Consider the following 22,322-nt stretch of genomic DNA (forward strand, 5'->3'; position numbering starts at 1 on the left):
TCTTCAGTCTTAAACCAGGTTGTATAATAAGGTTTAATAGTTAATCTCGATACACTCCAATGTAAGGAAAATGTCGTCTCCTAAGATTAATAAATACCCATTACAAGTCACTGATTATAGAGGCGAGAGTAACGTCATATCGGGAATTTATCTATCTATCTTAGGAGACGACATTTTCCGTATCGAGGGTAAGTAACCTTATAATACAACCTTAAGGTCTATGAGAGATCGCACAACTATATAACATATTTTTAAATAGATTAAGCGCTTAATCGCTTCGCTGGATATTAAAAGTTACAATAGTGCGGTTATCGAGATTATGTCTTGTACAGGGTGTCCCAAAAAACATGGGAATTCAGTGACGAATTTGATATCGTCTTTGTTATGAATTAGCATTGTAATACCTAATTTCAAAAGCCATAATATTATTATGTCTGCTAGAGCTTATTTTATAAAAAGGGTAAAAGACTGTAAAGATGTGTCTATAATGTCTCCGCTAGATGAACAGTGAAGACAGACAAGTTTACTCAGTTTGTATACTGCAATTTTCTTGTTTTACTAAGTACAACTGTATGCAATCAAAATATAAACAAAAAAATGTAAACATAGCAGACGAAACTCTTACAGATTACAGCTTTCTCAGTAGGTATCACTACACTAAATCAAAGAATTATTTGAAAAGACGATATCGAATTCGTCACTGAATTCCCATGTTTTTTGGGACACCCTGTATAATTAGCGCCATCTTAGACAATAGTTTAGACCTCAGGTTTAATTGTTTATGTTTACAAATGATTACATGAAACATGAAACGATTACGAAAAGCTTAAAAGAAGGATTACTCACAAAGAATGAGACTGTGAAGACGACCAGAACTCTTGAAACATGATAATTCTAAGATTAAATGAAGTCGTCTGCCTCAAAAATAGTATTTCAATGGATAGTTTAATGATTTGGCACAGAAAGAAACAATTTACAGGGATTCCTAAATATAAGGAAACAGACTGTTTACATTCTGTAAAGTCGTCTATGAAGTTTTATCCTTTGTGGGTAACCCTGTACAAATGTATTTTGAGACACTTAATGGCCCTTTATCAACTATTTTATATAGTCTCTATAATCTTAAGTGTTTTAAGACACCCTTTATAGTATTCAACCCCGAAATGGAGTTTGCTTCCACGGATTTGTTTGTTTATACAGTATTGGGCTGATTTTTTTTACCGTGCTTCCATTAAAGTTGAAAAACATGCTTAACGTAAAATTAGAAAAGTTAAAATGTCGATTTTCATGTTCAAAATGTTTACAAATAATACAACTGTAATCTATCTAGTCTGATCATTATTAGATCTAATGCTTGATAATATGAAATAAAAATTATGCAAAAAGTTTTATTTTCATTTCCAGTCCTTTCTTCTCAAAAATTTCTTCATCTTGGTGGAAATGGAATTTTTTTTTTTGCTAAAAATTTTTCAACTTTTATAATTCGAGATGTTTATCTTTTTAAATATGATTTGCATCTCAGATTCTTTTGAAATCTTAAAAATTATAATGTTGTTTTTCATCTTTTATTTGGCACAAACAGATATATTTCGATTAACAATACTTATATTCAAAACAGAAAATTGTATTAACAACAAAAAAATATTATAATGAAAAGATATGACTAGTTAGTTTAATATACTATAGAGGTCGGAAGTAATGAGTAGATTTTCTTCTCCGACGGATTAAGAAAATTTATTTGAATATTTGTGTAGGTCCGATCAATTTGACACCAAAAAATCTCCTCTGGGCCAATAAGAGATCGTGAAAATACAATAAGCTGTGTTATCTAGATTAAACAGAAAATCGGTTTGAATCAAAAGTTTTCGTTCTGGATATAGAGTTGATACATAAGATTCTGATTGCAGATAGTTTTGGGGATTTCAGTTCAGGATTCGAAACAAGGTTGGGTCAAATGGAAGCAGAGGAGAAAAAGGAAAAGATTATTTAAACAAGTTTCTAAAAACAGGATGTAACAAATAAAATTAAGTATTGTATTTTGTTTACGTCCAGGGAAGATTGTTGCAAAATAGAATAGTTCCAATCAGAAAATACCCGAGGAAGTACATCATTATCCATCTACCCAGCTCAGTATCTATCTTCTCCTAAACATTCAAATTAAACTAAAAAAGCGCAGTTTCTTAACAATTGATTGAAGACTTGAATGTCGTCTTTGACATTTAAACTATTTTTCATGACAAAAATGACAAAATAACCTTAGTCCTACCAATCTACACAACGTGGTCTGCCTTTTTGTGTGCTTTCGGTATTAATGAAGATGTTAATGATTTCGTTCAGAATAAAACAATTTTTTTTTTTTTATAAATTAAAATCTATTTTAACAAATATCTAAATATCTCTGAATAGAAAACACAAAAATTCCGCTTATCACTGTTAACAAACTTAAACTTTTTCCGATTTACCTGGAACAAGATGGAGTCCGTGTTACTTTCCAGATTTGATTTACATTCAACCTGGATTAACAAACATAAGATTTATTCTTTAAAAAATGTATTTAACGCTACAACAAGTACAAACTGTTAAACATGGACAACATGTACATTGTACAATCTGTTAAACATGTACCTGGACATTCATGAAGAATATAGCAAACAGAGCATGCATATTTGTTTTGATATAAGCCTAATTATATTGAATGTAAATAGACTGCTAAATTAGTTTTTACAGACCTAAAATAGGTTTATTGTGTTTTGACAAATTCTTATTTGTACTGTGTATAAAATCCCTTTAAATTATGTTTTTTTTGACTTATTTCTTTGCTTAAACTTGATAAACCTTTTATAGATAAGATAATTTCAGATAATCTCTCTTTTTTAACAGTTCAGATTTGGGGTTTAAAAGTTTTTTTTTTACATTTTTTTTATAATTTTACCCTTAGATTGTAAAACTGCAAGTTTTAATTCTAACTATGTTTCTCTGTATGATTAATAATTGATGATAAAGATATAATTGGCCTTGAATCTGGGAACTATCTAGCCTGTATACCCATCATCAATTATCGAGATCCCTGGGTAAAAGATCGTAGAAACATCTAAAACTTCTAGAACCAGCTAGAAGAAAAGATGCACGCAAAGAATACGTGAGTCAGAGAACCTTTTCTCAAGAAAGTTCTAGAATAATTTATCAAGCAGCGCCAAAAAACAAGCGCAACAGCTCCGAGAATGTTCTAGAACAATCTATCATGGTTTACTATAAAAAGCCAGGAAAGACTCTAACTCGGGTTAGTTAGTTGGATTTGAATCCTAGATCTTTGCTCTCAGATCTGTATTTATCGTAAAATGACCCAGTGATTTTTGACGTGTATCTCTGAAGAAACAAATTGGAAAATCTAGGTAATAAATCATTTTATTTGTAAATATTTGTTTTGTCAATATCCGTAATTCGCATTTATCTATTCGTCCTAAACTGATTCATAGAGGTTGAAATCCAATAGTATTAAGTAAAGATAGATATATATATATTTTGTAAAATCAGATTGTTTATACTTTTATTCAAATATCGTTATATATTAAGTTCTATATTCGTAACCATATGTTCGTTTTAACTAATCATTTATATGATTAATATTGTCAAAAATTTTCCCTTGGACTGAAATACATAGCTAAACGAAAACCTCAGTGTTAATAATATATAGAGATAGTAGTTAAGAAGGATAGTAATACTCTTAAAACGGAGAGGAACAATATCTGAGTAGGATTAAAGTTACACATTTAAAAGTTCTAACCTTCAGGATTAAATAATTGAATAGTATATACTTGAGAACAAAAAGAGAAAGATAGAAATTTAGTTCATAACAAAGAAACCTTAAAACTCATTCAGAAATACTTTGTCCGCCATAAAATGCGTGGCAACATTTAATGCAGGGCTTATTGATTAAACTATTAAACAGAAATTCGAATATCTTAAGGCCTAAAAACTGTTAGAGGTTTAACCTTTGAATCCTGCATTGTTTGTTTTTGGGCGAGCCAAAGCTACTGAAATCTTCTTTGTGAAAACTTTTTATTCAAAACTCATCAGAAACTATATGATTTATTGTCTGCCTTCGTTTATTTATCTTAAACATTAAAAATAGTCAAATTGCGATTCATATCAGCAATTTTATAAAAGGTTGCTTATCATAAGAATAGGTATCACTTTTACAAGATTCGGGTCCGTGGATCCGCAAGTTTTGCGGATCAGGATCCAGGAAACCAAAATAATGTGGATCCAACTGAACCGGATCCTAAGAACTGGAGTGAAATGTCTATTTCTACCTTTAAAAGTATCTCTGGGTTGTCATCTTCACATAAAGGAACTGCTGGTTTATCCCATCTAGTCGTCATCATTGCTGAATATTAAATATTAATAATATTATAATTTTTCTTCTGGTCCCAAATACATCTTTTTTAAAGTCCAATATCTATTCTTTCCAATCCTGACTTAAATCTTTTCTAAAGTCAATATCTATCCTTTCCTAGTCCAATACCTATCCTTTCCTAGTCCAATACCTATCCTTTCCAAGTCCAATACCTATCCTATTCTAGTCCAATATCTATCCTTTCCAGTCCAAAATCTATTCTTTCCATGTCCAATATCTATCATTTCCTCGTCCAATATAGATCCTTTCCAAGTCCAATATTAATCCTTTCCAATTTCAATATCTATCATTTCCAAGCCCAATAATTATACTTTCATAGTCCAATTCTTATCCTTTCAAAGTCAATAGAGAATATAGAGATCCTTTCAAAGTCCAGTGCATAACCTTTCCTGGTCCTATCCCTGTATAGAATTCTATTGATTTAACCTGCTAGCCATGGAACTAAAGGACTAGCTGAGAAGATAAGCCGAGTAGCAACCTAGGAATAATTTTTGATGTTGTTATCATTATCATTATCATTATCATCAATAAAATCTCATTTCCCTGTTTTAGAATTATTGAAGGAAATGATATTTTAGTTCGACGCAGACCAATCCTTAATATCTTGATGGTCCAGTTAGCATGATAAAGTTAATAGTTAAATTCAATCCAATTATGCAGACATTTGGGATAAGTAACTTACAAGGAACTTATTACAAGTTCCTATATACACATTACACATGTAAGAAACAACCAGTATTTCAATTTTTGTGTTGATTTCGTTGCCTTTAAATCCTCCAAAGAAATTAAATAATGTCCGTAAACATGGTAAATAAAGATTTAGAAATAATTGTCAAAGAAAAGCAATTAAAATTACTAATGTCAAGAAGACAGAACTTTTGTGTTGTGAATCTCGGGATCAAACACTGATCTTGTGCACACCTAAGGATTATATTCCTCTTCGATATCCCTTAGTGTTAAACATGTACAACAAGTACAAACTGTTAAACATGGACAACATGTACATTGTACAATCTGTTAAACATGTACCTGGACATTCATGAAGAATATAGCAAACAGAGCTAGGAAGGAAGCATGTACAATATAAACAAAGCATTCTCGAGGTAGTACTCTAAAATAAAAACATATCTAATATGATCAATGTTTTATATAATTTTAAATCTTAAAAATATTTATATCTATATATATATATATATATATATATATATACTTTGCTTGTCTGTCTGTGATCCAATAAACTCCAGAACAGCTGGACCGATGGATCCCAAATTTTGTGTGGGGCCTTGCATGACCCCAGAGAAGGTTTAAGGATGCTCAGAATTACGATAAAATGTATCCAAAATATTATGATTTTCGTAAAATTTAAAGAATCCTCGCTAACATTGTAAATTTGCCAAAAAGTTGTATCAAAGAGAAAAAGCTATCAGATTGAACAATGACTATGAGGTTAACAAGGGTAGCCTATACTAAATGTAAATGTTGAAAGCTCGGGAAAGGAATTGATTACTCTCCTTAAACTGTAGTTTTCTAATATTCGAACCTAGGACCAAAATAAAAAAATAGCGAGAAGTAGTTTTACAACGAAAACTAAGTTGAACCACTTCACCTCATGATCCCCGATATCGCAGAACCTTGAAAATTCAAACTAGGAATTCTGCTTCATCAAATATTCAAAGTTTGAACTATCAAAGGTTAATTAAACCATGAGTTTGCAAAGATGTAGAAAATATAGAAAATTAGAGTTACAGGTGAGTAATCAGTTCCTTTACAACATGTGTTGTACTGATTTAACAGGGTTAAATGTACTCCGTGTGTACTGTAACTAAAATATACCTGTACTGTCGTACTGCAAGAATCGGTTTCCTAGGTATACCCAGTAGGTTATTATCCACCAAACCCAACCTCTTCACATAGTCCCAATGAAACCTAATAAATTAAAAAATACTAAAGGGACTGTCGGCGTAATTTCAACTGACTCTCCATTTCAAGAAATGAATGCTCGATTTACAATGATCAACTTAATCCCATCGCCTTGGAGCAATTATGAAGATATTTATGAAGTGTGGTTTCTCTATAAGAGTGATCAATGCAGCAGACATAAGGAACATTAGGAAATGGAATCTGTAAGAGGTACCAATGTGGACTTTCCAGACCGCCGCCAGGAGCAGGAAGCACCGTCCCACACCCGTTCAGACCCGGACCTTTAACCCCCATTAGTTAAGGGAGATCAATGGGATACATTCCAGCCAGTTGACTAATAGCATCATGTTCTGAAAGGTGGTTAACTAACCCTTTGTCGATACAAAGTGGACACCACGTTGTGGTAGAGCCATGGGTGTTTGGGCATCTCCTGCTTTAAGTCTGTTTAAAAGTCCTCCTGCCTTCTTGTCACATACATGCGGCTGAAGTTTAAACCAGGCTTCTAGGGTGAGCACTGAGCATACAGTTTAGAGACACCAACTGACGTTTCTGCTCCAAGACTCCTACTACCGCCACTTCGGTAAACCTCTTCTTCAACCTAGATTTGGGACCATCAAACAGATCGACTCCCAATTCAGCTACCAGGTCCAACACCATTCTCGCCCACGGGTCGTCATGTGCTCCGATAACCGCGTCGAAAACATTGGTTAGGATAGGATCGTGTTTTTTTTAATGCTTGATCTCCCACACATATAACGCTAATCGCTCTTTTATCTTGTCTTTCATTGGTTTGAACCCTGCTTCGATGTATTCTGCTACAGTGGCTGCTAAGCTTGGTAGTTGAAGTATAAAACGTGCTACTTGGTGTCAGAGGCTGTCTAGTCTTCTGATTACACTGTTAGATAGAACCATGGATTCCACAGCATACCGTACAGTATGGCTGGTACAGCACATCCTATCCATAATGTATGTGCTAATAGAGCTCGGTCTGGTCCGGCTCGTATGATGCCTATCATACGCCCCTCTCTTGCCTTTAACCTGTATATCTACTCCTAGGTACTTACCAACCAGGGTTGCTTAAAGGTCTGGTGTTCCCTGTTCTACTTTCCAAACCTGTTCTTCAGGTCCACTGGAAAGTATTATTGTCTTTTCAATAGACAGTTTCCTATGCAAACCTTTACAGAACCTTGATACCTACTCTAACATTCATTCCATGCCTCTCACCTTTATCCGTGAGATAAGGACTAAATCGTCCGCAAAAAACAAGGCAGATATTACTTGTCCGCTTCCTTCATGGCATGTCATTTTTCTCCAAGTCCAGCCATGTAGTGAAAAAAGTGGCGATAAGCCGCCTCCCTGACAGAGAAGGAAAATAACACCAAAAAAACGACGATATCATCCTCACTGTGGCTCAGATAAAGGCGTAGACAGTACCATTAGAGATCTAACATTTCACTTTATATATGAAGGGTCACTTGAAATCACGTCAACATACCATTTTAACAAATTTTTTAAAACATTTCTATAATAAAAAATTAAAATTAAATATCGGTCTCACCATATGAAGTTGTATGATGTAACTAGCACTATGGCTAGAACAGGAATAGCCAAGGTAAAGTTTGGAACCTGTTTAATCTCCCAGTACGCAAACAGTCCGTTTCCCCAGTACACACTCTACAATATAATAACAGGGGTGTATATTTTCTTGAAAACTCTCCCATTCATGAAAATTATCCCCCTCCCCCCCACAGAAAATCGGTATATTTGCTTGGCGAGAAAAATTTTCTTTTGGGTTTTATTCGCTAAATTGGGAAAAATCACTTTATAATGAAATCAAATAAATGTTTGGGTATAAAGTATCGACAAAAACATGATTCTTTCCATTGTAGCATGGACCCCCCTCACGGTGAGGTATTTTAGGGGGTCAAGGGAGGGGGGGGGGTGACTGGTTTTTGCCCCAATACTCCTTATAAAATGCATTTGTCTTGTGTTTCATGGTGAGAATAGACAAAATGATTATATTCTAATAATCTTTTCATTTACAAACATTGTATCAATTGTAGCTTGCATTGAATTATAATGATTTAAATTTATAATTACTTTTCCATGCATATTTTTATCCTTGAATGGATTCTGTAAATCCGCAATTTATTTAGATGTCGTCTTTGTTAAATCAAAATATTAAAAAACACACACATATACTTCATAGCTTTTTTACACGAAATTACAACGGTATAAGGATAATCTAGATATATAAATAGATTCTAACAACCATTAATCAAAGATGGATATGGGAGGATTATTTTTGCACCTGTATATAGGAGTAGGATATGGGAGGATTATTACTGCACCTGTATATAGGAGTAGGATATGGGAGGATTATTACTGCACCTGTAATGAATAAATGAATAAATGAATAAATGAATAAATGAATAAATGAATAAATGAATAAATGAATAAATGAATAAATGAATAAATGAATGAATGAATGAATGAAAGGATGAAAGGCTGAATAAAGGTATGTATGTATGTATGGGTGTATGTATGTATGTATGATGTATGTATGTATGCCTTGATTTCCACGGAATGATGGTTGATCTTTTATTTATTTATGAATAGATAAATGAATGAATAAATGAATTATAGAAAGGATGAATAAATGAACCTGGGGTTTGCTTGGTAAGCCTGCAGAAGTGAGTATAGCAGTACCACTGGAAAAGAAAGAACGGAGCAACACAACCCAGTAAATTGAAGAGACCAGGAATAATTGCGTCGCCGATAATATTTGCAATAGTTGTCGATAATTCAGCTTTCTCACGACATGCTTTCTGTAAATATTTTTTGAAAAAAGGAATTGAGTCTTCAACGCAAAACAGAATTTTCGAGTCCCTATATCTCAGCCACCTGATATTTCAAACTTAGATTATTTGACCTAGGGTTTCAAAGATATAGAGATTAGAAAATCTCAGTTTGTGGCAAAGACTCAATTCCTTTCTTAAAAAGATGTAGATTCTAACTTTGAGCTAGTTTAATTATTAAAATGAAATTTTTTTCAATTTTTTAACCTACTCTGAAATGATTTTTTTGAGGGATGGATTTTTGGGATTTAATTTTTTTTATCATGTTACTTAGTAAAAGATGTCTTTATCCAGTTAGAAAAAAGGTGAAAAAATAAAGTTTAAATTCATTTAAAGACAAAATCAGATTCAAGAAAAAGTTTTCCTTCTTTGAAGCATTTTGGTTTACCTTTAATCTCACGTAGATAATAGTCTCTGTGGCTACAATCTAAAATAATTAAAAAATGTTTTTAACTGCTCCACAAAAATCTGAGATGTAAATCTAATTTCAAAATTGTATTTAACACGTGATCAAATCATATTCTCGATAAGTTTGCCTTTATTACATTATGCAGATTTTTTTCTCTCATCTAAGATAATACCGAGGATACAATTTGGCCAAGTGATAAATGACGATCATATTTTTGTGAAGCAGATTAATCGTCAAAAAAACTCTAAATGGCTCAAACTCTGCCCATGATTAACTGTACCTTGAGACTATTGTACAGTATGAACCCAGCATTAAGAATTGAGTTAGATCTTGTAGCACTGGCCAGCAGAACACCAACACATGTCTTTGCACTAAAATAGTAAACATTGGATATTGTTTAAGCCTTTATTATTTAAACGAAAAATTGAAAATACATTTAAATATGTAAAATTTTAATTATCCTGTACTGTGTGGTGTTGAATAAATAATAATTTAAAATTTATAATCAGGGGGAAAACGTTTGTGTTGTTTTATATCCGTGATTACAATTCTTAGCTGGCTACCTTTACGATTGACTGCTATTTATTTTAAAGCTCAAGCCTTTTCCTTGGTGGAATTCAATCTGTTTCAACCAAGGAGAACTTTGATTTGAAAATTATCATTGGGGCTCTCATCTATACAAATACTTTGCTAATTTGTTTATAACCGATATACGTAAAAACGGATGAACCGATCTTGCCAACATTTTTTGTGGGACCTCACATGACCCCAGGGAAGGTTTATGAATGCTCAGAATTACAAAATTTTGTCTCCAACATTTTTTGATTTTCGTAAAATTAAAAAAAATCCACGGAAAAAATTGAAAATCCGCAACTTTTTATTACTGTTTATCAAAGAGATAATGCTGAAAGATTGAGCAACAATTAAAAGTTGAAAATGGGCGCGAAGCGTCCCTGTTAGCCTAGTTTGTTACAATTTACCAAATTTTCCGCCTCGTTAATGGGCCTGACGATGCCAGGAATGGACATATTCCCCTAATTTCAGACGTTAAACCCGTCAGCTTTAAAGTTTATCCGCTGGATATCGAGTTGAGCGAACAAAGCGATATCCAATATTTACGGTTTGCTCTCTGGTATAAACTTAAAAACAAAGAATTTTACCTGAGATTTTTAGATATTTTGTATAATGAGTAGAATGTGAGCATCGAGTTTAAACTCTCAGAATATCCAGCTGTGAAGAATATACTCCCTGAACAGTCAAACATTAGAGACATACATACATACATACATACACCCATACATACATACATACATCATACATACATACACCCATACATACATACATAGATACATACAAGCATACATGCATTCTAATTATAAATTATAAGTATAAAATTGGAAAATCTACGAAATAGTTTAGTTATACTTGTTTTATAATGTATAGAGAGAACAAATGCTTATCGCAGGTAAAGCACCATTTAAGAGCTCCAACAAATGATAGAATTTAGTAAGACGCGCGCCCCGAAGTCAGAACTTTTGTGTAGAGTAGAACCTAGCGGTATCAAGCATAAATCTTTATCTTATGAAGACATACGGATCACACGATATTCCCTAGTAGTCATGCCCTACAGGGATAGCTTTCATTCTTATATTATAAAGTGCACACACATTGGAAATCAAGATCACGTGTTCGACGTCTGGAAAATATTTTATTGATTACATAAAAGGACTGTAAACGTAATTTCATGTGACCAGGCATGCAAAAATTGCAATGCCCGATTCACAACAGTACCATTCAAATATTTGTCTGATAAAGTATGAATTAGATATCAATAATATTGATTTTGAAAGCTCATTATTTTCAACTGTGGGTTTTCTACAAAAGTGATTTGCGCATTTCGAAAAAATAAGACTTTTAAACCTAGAATAACGACATTATATTTCACATTATTGTTCAGATACTGGTATCAAGGGTACCTTTGTGAATCGGGCTTTGCCATGTTTGCCTGAAGTGTCACTTAAAATTACGCTTACAGTCCCTTTAACTGCAGCCTCCTAGCGTATTTATTTTTATAATAATATAAACTATAAACTAGAAAGAACTTGCCTGGGTTAATAGCAAAAAAGAGTCCGGCCTGCAATAGTAAAATAGTTAATTCTAAAAATGGTGTGATCATTAGCCATTTCTTGAATTGTTAGGAAATTTTAAAATTTTTTAAATTGATATTTTTCTTTTCGAAACATTTTAAAAATCGTAGTTTTTAGAAATCCAAAGTTTATGAAGTTCTATGTATAATTGTCAAATCCACCTTATACGCTAGGTATTCATCTTTAAGAACCTTCCTAGATAATTCATAAAACGCATCAGATGCCAACAGGAAGAAACCTAAATAGTAAATATATATATTACTAGCTTGAAAACCTAGCTTTGACCCGGCAAACTAAGTTCTCCCTTATTATTGTCAACCCATTCAATACTAAGAATTTTTAAACCAAGCGAAGAACATTCCCATGGTTCTCCCGAATTCCCCAATCAAAGTTTGAGGCAAATCGGGCAAGGTGTTCAAATTTCAAAATCTACGTTAATTATTCATAGCTTTATTTGTCAAAAATGCAGAATTGGATGAGCTTGAATTTTAGACATGTTATTGTGCTAGCTAGGTCAGGATAAATATCGAGCTTCTCTTATCAATTGTAAAACTGATAATTCACCCAATTTAAAACTTTTGCTATAGATTTATAAAAAAAACATCTGACTTAATTTCTGGCTTGCATGAAATTCATTAGTTTTAATTGTTGCTTCTCTAAAAATAATTACTGCGAAAAAAGGAAATTGTCAGAATTGAACACTTTCTCAGATGGTAAAACAAAGATAGCTTTCACATTGTTGTTCAGATGAAGGCTTGTGAATCGGACTAACATTCTAGAAATGGAAATAAGGTCTACAGTTTCGTCAAGATAATCCTTTTTTTTAATTGAATTAAAAGTGTAATTACCTAAATTAAGACTGACTGCTGACAGTTTAACAGCGGTAATAAAACTAATTATTGCATACTCCTCCTGATAAACAAAATTAAATTTGATTTTGACTCAACAATTAACATCTTTTCGATATTAATAATATTTTGTTAATAACAAAATAATCAGTGATCGGAACTATTCCGCTACTTCCGCTGTGATGGTTTTGACTGATAGATTAACTAGTCGTAGCTGGTTCAACTACCTTTCGTTTTTCAATTACCGACTTATTTATATGAAAATACTTATTTTTAAAAATGTGATAATTTATTTCTCCCAAGAATAACTAACCTGCATCCAGTAGAGTAGATTAGCAAACGTTCTCACAATCAGAGGATACAACGGGAAGAAAGCTGAATAATAATTATCAAAAATAATAGTTTTGCTTGTGAAGGTCGCATAAAAGTGAACAATGAATATAAAATATCTTCCAAGTAATTATCCAGGATTAGTAAAACAATGGTTATAAACTGGAAATACTAAGATTAAATTTTAAATATTGTTCTTTACATTAAAAAAAATATTATTAAAGCTTTAAGAAAAAAAAATAAACGTATGGCCTAAATTTATAGCCATTCCAACAGGTTTTAACACTTTTTGAATGCTTATTTTGATAATTTTGACAATGGTAATTTATTAACAAATGTTTGTTTACCTATGTTTGTTTCGAAGGTATAACCATGCGTGGCAATGTGAAGAAAATGTTGAGCATCCCATCTTAGTAGTCCGTCAAATAGAAAACTCAAAATTCTGAACAAAGCAAGTTTTATTTCTCGTAAAATTGGAGTAATATTTTTTTGGATTTTAAGTGNGTGAGAATATCTTAATAATGTGCATATTATTTTGGCATTTTTTAATAAGCGGTATATTTTTCAGTGAATGATCAGTATGGTTACCTATCTAATACTGTAGGTTTAAGTCAAGGATCAGTATAGTTACCTATCTAATACTGTAGGTTTAAGTGAAGTATCAGTATAGTTACCTATCTAATACTGTAGGTTTAAGTCAAGGATCAGTATAGTTACCTATTTAATACTGTAGGTTTAAGTGAAGCATCAGTATAGTTACCTATTAAAAACAGTAAGTTTAAGTGAAGGATCAGTATAGTTACCTATTAAAAACAGTAAGTTTAAGTGAAGGATCAGTTTATCTAATACTATAGGTTTAAGTGAAGGATCAGTATAGTTACCTATCTAATACTATAGGTTTAAGTGAAGGATCAGTGTAGTTACCTATCTAATACTGTAGGTTTAAGTGAAGGATCGGTATAGTTACCTATCTAATACTGTAGGTTTAAGTCAAGGATCAGTATAGTTACCTATCTAATACTGTAGGTTTAAGTGAAGGATCAATGACCCAAGTGAATACACCAGGATCATGATCTGGGATCAGCAGATTACACACAAACTAAAATATATTTTAAATTGATCTTTTATAAAATTGCAACTCAACTAGTTTGATTTTATATCGAATAAAGAAACATTTAATAAAATTATAGATCTTCTGCTTTCTTGAAAAAAAAAGGGAAATAATAAAAATGTAAATCCTTTCTTGTCCATAGGGGCAAATGTAGCAATTTTTACATATTTTGTTGGTATAATCAATATAAATGTTTTAAATATCACTGAAACTATAATCAATACAAATCAAATCAAATCAAATCATTCTTTTAGGGACGTCCTACACCCACACACCAAAATTATCACTTAAACAATTATTAGATTTAACTTTTCCTAAAACATTTTATTAGAACACAGTTTTGAATTTATTCCTCAGTGCGTGAAATAATCTAAAATTGTTAAGGGTTTGTATCAAATACATACACAAATGCACACGTATTCCAAAGTTTTACTTTCTTAAAAATAGATCCAAATTATATACAAAAAAAATAACATTAAAAAGTAACCTGTAAGATAAAGATGAAAAGACGAGTGTAGAGAGCAAAGGTCCGAACTTTAGTTTTAAGTTTATACATCTTCAGTCATCTTAAAAACAGATAACATCTTTACCACAAGGTGTTCCAATAAACATGGGAATTCATTGACGACTTTCAAATCGTCTTCGATCCATGCGGCATGAACACTATTGAGACTTTCAAAATGTGGGCTACCAATTTTGTATCTTTAAAATTAATTTTTAATATTTTTATTTTTATCGGCACATTATAGTGGAGCTGTGATCTGTAAAAATTCTGACGAAGGAATCAAAACAGTATTATGCCAAATACTCCTTAAAAACTAAAACTATAAAGACAAACGCTTTGTAGGTTTAAAATCGTCAAGTAGAAGAGCTAAAAGTAAACGGTGTTGGGTAAGGTCAGACCAAGGGCAAACCTGGCGACAGTGTCAATAATTAGCGCATAGTTTTTATATCTCAATAGATAGCTAGGTGAGGACTCTTTTAAGTGAATAGACGGTATCTAAGTTTAAATATAAATGCTACAGCACTGATACTACCATGGTGTAGTTTGTAGTGTGTACAGTGTTAGATTAAATATTGATTATTCTTCTCTCGGAAAACACCGGGTAAACTCTACCACAATTATAAATGTCGTCTTCTATTTCAGTATTTTTGTCTGCTAAGCTGTCATATAGACTTGATTTTGTTTATAGGCCATGTATGATCTTTTCTAAGCGTAAAAACCTAATAAATGGATCAAAACAATTCAATGCATTCGCATTTAATTTGACAGCTAAGATTGTATATATGAAGAGGCGTACACAGGGAGGTGGGGCTATAGTCCCTCCCTGTATCAATGAAATCTTTGATTTCCAGACCCGAAGGGTGCTGACTATTTCAATTTTCTCATTATCCAAAGATTTTCCGCGGATTTTCTTGAATCATTATCGAAAAGACGAAATTTGAAGAACTTGAAGAGATCTGCGAATAAATTCAAAGAAAATAAGAAATTCAATATAATGATTAAAACAAAATAATTGATTCTAGCATTGATTTACTGACAAATTTCTTTTGAGAAATATGTTCCAAACCATCTTATATTAGATTAATGTATAATTTTTACTTTATTTTTCGTCGTCGTTATTTAATATTTAAAAAAAATGATTCCGAAAACGTATCAACCCCCAAAGTAGGAGTTTTGAACGTCGAATTTGGGCTCAAACTCAGGATTTACAGATATTTAAAAAGTTTAATGTGTCTCAAATTAATCCGAAAGAAGTTTTCCACAACACTGCATACTCAGTTCAACTACCTTACATAGCCGGTCACTCCCTTTAAACAAATAACTGATTGGCAATACACAATTAAATGAGAAAACCAAATATTCAAAGGTTTTGAAATACAAAATTGAGAAAAACTAATATCTGAAGGGTTTCGAAATACGTAATTGATGAAAACAAATATCTAATGGTTTTGTAAATACACAGTTGAGGAATAAAAATAACTGATGGTTTATAAAATTGTTAACTTTTATAAAGAAAAGTAAACAATTTTGCCGCTGAACAATTTTCGTCAAACATTTAGTACTTATATTAAGGTCAATGCTCGACCAAAGTACAAAGAGTACAAATACCTGTATGAGCTGAAAATCTCCCAAATTATCATATTTGTTTCTGAAAGAAAAAAAACCAGTGCATAATCATAAATTTTCTCTCTTTTAAACAATTAACCTAAGAGACTACATACATAAAAAATGCTTCACAGCCATATTATTGACAAAACTAGGATTTTGAGTCCGTCTTACTAGGTTCAGTGTCTTTAGTAGTGCTATTAGTCCCACTGTCGTCTTTCGAGATCTGCTCAGGAGTTTCCGCTGATTTTCCCGCGCTTTCTTCATTTTCGGAAACTGGTGGATTTTCTGAGTTTTCGGCGGATTTTTCGGAATCTTCGAGCGCCGATACAGCCGTTTCTGATTTATCGTATAGCTCTGGATATCCTTGCATGCAAACTTGCATATCTGCAAACTTTTCAATACAATCACTACCCTTAGGATCCGCTGTACTGTAGTGGAAACAGGAAAATGCCTCTCTAAAATTAAGAAAACAATTAATTTGAGAGTTGATTATTGTTTGTTTAAAGAAGACATTTAATGTATTTTAATGTATATTAAAAATGGTACAATAGCTTAAATAATTTATTCTTAATTAGGGGGTGGGGTGGGNGGTCAACAAATTGGATAGAGAAATAGTAAATAGAAGCAAAAAATAGAAAAAATATTTTGGCCACATAAAGGATATTTAAGTTTCTACAGTTAATTAAACCTAAATCCGGAGATCCATTTTTCCACAGGAAATGTTTATTAAAATAGAATAGATCTGAAACACTTCTTATAGGACAATTTTTCTTACCTGAATTCTACTCCACAAGGTCCAACTGCCATTCCGCCAAGACAAGGACAGTTCCAATTAATCTCTCCGCTGGGTAAAATCAGTCCGGGAGGTCCGTCGTCTTCCTTTTCTTCTAGGACAACCTAGAGAAATAAATCAATAAATCATTACGTCGTCTTCATTCTCTTCTAGGACAACCTAGAGAAATAAATCAATAAATCATTACGCCGTCTTACAATCTTCTAGGACAACCTTGAGAAATAAATCAATAAATCATTACCCCGTCTTCCTTCTCTTCTAGAATAATCTGGAGAAATAAATCAATAAATCATTACGCCGTCTTCCTTCTCTTTTAGAATAATCTGGAGAAATAAATCAAAAAATCATTACGCCGTCTTACTTCTCTTCTAGAATAATCTGGAGAAATAAATCAATAAATCATTACGCCGCCGTCTTCCATCTCTTCTAGAATAAAATGGAGAAATAAATCAATAAATAATTACGTCGTCTTCTAGAACAACCTGGAAAAATCAACCAATAAATCAATAATTCAATTTATCATCTTCCCTCTCTTCTAGAACAACCTGGAGAAATTAATCAATTACTCAATCTGTCGTCTTCATTCTTCTCTAGAACAACCTGGAGAAATAAATCAATTAATCAATCCGTGAACTTCCTTCTCACACTGCTAAAGGTGAACTTTCTTTAGACTCTTATTAATATGTAATGTACACAATCTATTGGAATGTATTCTATATTTTCTAAGGAAAAGCACTTATGTGATTTATCAAAGCTTTATACTACTGTGTTTACTAAACAAAATGAGTTGGCAGAAAAATACCAAGAAAACATTTATCTACTGTTACCCTAATCCTACTGATCTCTGATCAAAGATAATATATATATAGATATGCAGGCAGGTAAAAATTTAGAGGTCTTGAGAAAAGGTGCAAACAGCACCATCTCTGTCGTACGCATGGCATTTTATCCTCTGGATTGTTGCTAATTTATCACTTTGTTTATGCGTAATAACACTAAATGCGTACTATAGTATCAACAATGTATACTGCATATTGTACTTAATGAAACAAATTAATCAACGCAAATAAAACTGAGGTAGGAATTTGACTAGACAAAGTTTAAATGTGCAAGTTGTACTGAATGGCATACGTAAATTAACGCAATTTAAATAAAAATTATTACTATAAAAGTACATCGAATCTAGGACAAAGTACAACTGATCTAATCATAACATAAACAAAACGCGTACTGTATGTTTGTGTTACCTTGAAATTTAATTTTATTGGTAAAAATTGTTCATTTGGAGGACTCGGGCAAATTTCAACTAAAAAGTGTGTTTTTTGCCTATAAAATGTTAAATTTTAAACAGAATGAGAAAAAAAAGTCATTTCTGTTTTACTTTTTTTTTAAACAGTCTAAATTTTTAGATACGTGCTGAAAGGATCTGAACATTTAAACCAAAAAGTGCCAAATGGTCCTACCCTTAATAAGATTCTAAAACTAGAGCAAAGATCCTTTAAAATGGCATTTGTCACAAGTTTACCCTATTAACGGATTTTGAGTACTTTAAGTTATAAAACTGATGGTAAAATTATGAAAAGAAGAAATTTAAACATAAAGTGAGGTAACACGATAGACATCCGGCTGCCAAAGAGCCTCCCATATTTTCCAGACAGCAAAATCCTTAGCTGTACACTGTACAGTAACGAAGATCCACTATACAGCGGTCCTATAAACTCTTGGGTGATATGAACTACAAATTTTTTCTTTGACTTGGCATGAGAATACTACGTTAGATCAACGTTATTAATAGACTAGCTTCGCGCCCATCTTCTATTTCAATTGTGAACAATTTCTCTTTGTATACATTGTAAGACAATAAAAAAATTGACGGATTTTTAAAATTTAATTAAAAACGAATTTAATTGGCGGCTAATTTTTGAACTTCTGATCATTTATAAGCCTTCCCTGGGGTCATGTGAGGTTCAACACAAAATTTGGGCCCGATCAGTAAAGCCGTTTTGACGTTAATTGGATACAAACAAACAAGACAAGCAAAGTGAATACTGGGCTTTTAGGGTGCTTCGCGCCCATCATTTCAATTGCGAATATGTTCTCTTTGTGTACATTGTAAAACAAACAACACAAAAATTTCGCGGATTTACAAAAAAGAAATTTCATGGATTTTCAAAATGTTCAAAAATCTAATTTTGTTAGAAGCAACTTTTAGACAATTCGATCATCCATAAACCTTCCCTGGGGTCACGCGAGGTCCCACAAAAAATTTGGGCCCATTCGGTTCAGCCGTTTTGACGTTTGTTGGATACAAACAAACAGACAGACAAGCAAAATATAATTTAGATAGATCGTCTTAGAAACTTAAAAACTCATTGGTTTTGAAGTTTTATGTTCAAACTAAAACTTAAAACATTTTAAAAAGATTTTGGTTGCTTATTTGCTAGAAATTTTGGTTTTAGCAAAATATTTTTTTATTTGAATAAACTCCTATATGCAGGCGCATGCGCGGGCTGTCTGAAAATTCTAGGATAATCTAATGCTTCAAAAGCATCTGTACAAATATTACCCTCATCCTATCTAGATTTACCTGCTCTTCCTTTTCCGCCATTTTGTCTAGCTCCGGAGCGGTCATTTTGTCTGTAATAAATATGTTGAAGAAACTATTACAAGCTGGTAATTGTATATATTTATATAATAATCTGTAAACACTGTGAAATATAACAGAATAATTAATCCTATAGGTTGGCATCGTTACTATAAAATGGGAAGAGAAAATTTGAGAGAAACTTATTGCGGAAATATTTGGTAAAATAGTAAACTCGAAATCCGATTTAAAATTCAAATTTTTAACTTCTCTAACTTTAAGTATACAAAAAAATCTTGAGAAATGGTTTAATTTCAGAAGGGTCTAGTTAACTATTCGTACACTTGTAACTATTCATTAATTCCGAACTCGGGTTAAATCAGATGCCATAAAACTGTTTCTCATTTTTCGTTTTAATCTTTAACTTTACAATTTAGATTTTTATACTAACTATTCATTCTATACATTAACTAATGATAAATACAGAATTTAATATCAATCGAAATTTTTTTTTACAAATGTTAACTATAATTATGTCTACAATGTTTATGCTTAGTGTGTGTGCATTAAGAAAACTTGAATTATTGCCTTTCACAACTGAAAGTAATAATTATACAAGTACTCAAGTTTTAGATCTTAAGAGACAGTATACGGATTTGATAAAAGCTCTAGGGTCTGAAAAGTCATGGTGTATAACAGGAAAAGATCATAAAATACAAATTGTACTTTACTAGTACATAAACTTGAAGAACTAGGAAATGCAAAATATTAATTATAAACAACTACTTTACTTTACCAGCGGTTTGTGTGAACCCATAGCTAAATTTTTAATTTCCCGACACTATGTAGTTGTACAAAATTTTATCGTCTTTTAAGGTGAGAATTCGGGATTTTTTTAGAGGGATGTTATTTTACATAATTGATTTAAGGGATAGCATACCACTGTTGGGGGATCATGGGTTGGTAATACTGGTAGAAAGGCGTTAAAAGTATAAAACACATCTTTAATAAGAAATAGAAAATCTGCAATAATCTAGATTAACGTTTCTACAGAAAAAATTAACTAGATAAAAGAAATCACAAACATTTGCAAAAAAAACTAAAACTAAATCAAATAAAAAATATCAATTCGTGCAAATTGTGCTAATATACGGTAAACACAGAGCAAAAGTAAAAATATTAAATGCCTCAAATTTTTGTATCCATCAGTCGGTCATTTATAATTGATAGACTAGACTTGTACAGTCAGGTTTAAATGCCGGTCACACTGCTGAAAATGGACCATCTGGTTTCAAGTCAAAACACCTAAACTTTTTCTTCACAATATATAAATATGCAGTCTTCTGAGTTGCTCAACTTTCAGAAAATGCCACCAAGAAAATTTTCCGCAAATCCATTTTAAGATATCTCAGAAATCAAGTGCATTTACAGGTCTAAAATCAAACGTAAATTTCGTTTAAAGACTTTAATTTGCTTCTTCTGTTTTTTTGCGATATTTTTTAAACTGTTAATGGCAGGGTCCCCAAATGTTGTAACTTTTCATGAACAGTCATAAGACATATTGTAGTAAAAAATCAAACACTACGTCAACTGCCTGACTGATTATATACGGCCTGAAAAAAGTCTTTTTGCTTTGATTTTTCACTTTAAACCCCTTTTTAGGCAGTACTTAAACAGTCAAACAGTTCACTTATGGCTTTGATTTTTTGCTAAAACCTGTCCAACGACTGTTCAGAGGACAACTCACAAAAGTTGGGGACTCTGCCATTAACAGTTCGAAAAATATCGCTAAAAAACAGAATCAGCTTAATCAAGTCTTGAAACTAAAGATACATTTGATTTTAGACCAGAAAACGCACTTGATTTCGACAATATCTTAAAAATGAATTCACTCAAAATTCCCTAGATGGCATTTCCTAAAAGTTGAGATAATAACTCAGAAGACTGCATAGTGCATATTAATATATTCTGAAGAAAAAGTTTAGATGTTTTGAACTTGAAACCTGATGGTTCATTTACAGCAGTGTGCGGTAAAATTCTAACTAACAAATTCTTGATAAAAGGTAGAAAAAGTATAAAAATCATTTTCTAGATTGTAACAATTTTTTTTGATTTCAAGTTTAATTAACATGAAGAGAAAAATCTCTGATGTTGATTTGGCATAAAATTGGTAAATTTTACTGCTCATTATGTTTGTCAGAACGTGAGACACTTTGATAAAAAATATTAAACCAAGAAATATAATATTCTGTTCAAGGAAGAAATGAAATTTTGGCAATGTTTACAGTTCAGGAGAATTACTTGGAAGCTCCAAACTTGAAGGAATTCAGGATTTAACGCTTGTACAATAATACTGACTGAGGGGGGTGGGGGTGTATAATTTTTACACAAGGGAAGTTATTTTTGTAAAAAATATACCCTTACAATATCTAGAGATAACATCAAGATGTACAAGCCTAAGCGACTAATTTTTCACAATACAAAGTAAATAATAAATAAATAGGTTTGTTGTTTCAAGTAACCCTCTATTTAACGAGGGACATGTCCGATTCACAACAGTGCCGTTTAAATCGTTTTTTGAGAAATAATGTGGAAGATATCGTAGTTTTTTTAACAAAAAATATTTAAATCGGATATTTTCTTTCATAGTTTCTGCAACAGAAATGCGCAAGTCACTTCAAGGAGAAACACAGATATTTCATTCATTATTGATCAAAAAAAGGTTTTCAGGTTAACGTTGTGAATCGAACATGCCACTTTTTTAATTAAAGGTCATTTGAAATTACGCCTAC

General features: G+C 32.0%; 2 protein-coding genes across 2 annotated transcripts; both read right to left on the reverse strand.

The window, feature by feature from the left end:
* Positions 1 to 1,549: 1,549 nt before the first annotated feature.
* Positions 1,550 to 16,219, reverse strand: LOC111703987 (GPI mannosyltransferase 2). The gene is made up of 20 exons (XM_023476090.1): positions 16,154 to 16,219; positions 14,528 to 14,606; positions 13,940 to 14,028; positions 13,277 to 13,371; positions 12,913 to 12,974; positions 12,600 to 12,663; positions 11,913 to 11,989; positions 11,711 to 11,738; positions 10,765 to 10,852; positions 9,885 to 9,975; positions 9,584 to 9,622; positions 9,003 to 9,165; positions 8,649 to 8,728; positions 7,896 to 8,011; positions 6,251 to 6,343; positions 5,447 to 5,528; positions 4,844 to 4,895; positions 4,314 to 4,387; positions 2,463 to 2,513; positions 1,550 to 2,144 (listed from the first exon to the last, which is right to left on the reverse strand). The coding sequence occupies exons 2-20, from the start codon at positions 14,594 to 14,596 to the stop codon at positions 2,043 to 2,045; spliced, it is 1,515 nt and encodes a 504-aa protein (XP_023331858.1). The 5' UTR covers positions 14,597 to 14,606; positions 16,154 to 16,219; the 3' UTR covers positions 1,550 to 2,042.
* Positions 16,217 to 17,069, reverse strand: LOC111703969 (mitochondrial intermembrane space import and assembly protein 40). Its single transcript, XM_023476070.1, has 2 exons — positions 16,929 to 17,069; positions 16,217 to 16,608 (listed from the first exon to the last, which is right to left on the reverse strand). The coding sequence occupies exons 1-2, from the start codon at positions 16,958 to 16,960 to the stop codon at positions 16,302 to 16,304; spliced, it is 339 nt and encodes a 112-aa protein (XP_023331838.1). The 5' UTR covers positions 16,961 to 17,069; the 3' UTR covers positions 16,217 to 16,301.
* Positions 17,070 to 22,322: the final 5,253 nt, after the last annotated feature.

The sequence above is a fragment of the Eurytemora carolleeae genome, unplaced genomic scaffold, assembly GCF_000591075.1.
Source record: "Eurytemora carolleeae unplaced genomic scaffold, Eaff_2.0 scaffold419, whole genome shotgun sequence".
Classification (NCBI taxonomy): Eukaryota; Metazoa; Arthropoda; class Copepoda; order Calanoida; family Temoridae; genus Eurytemora; species Eurytemora carolleeae.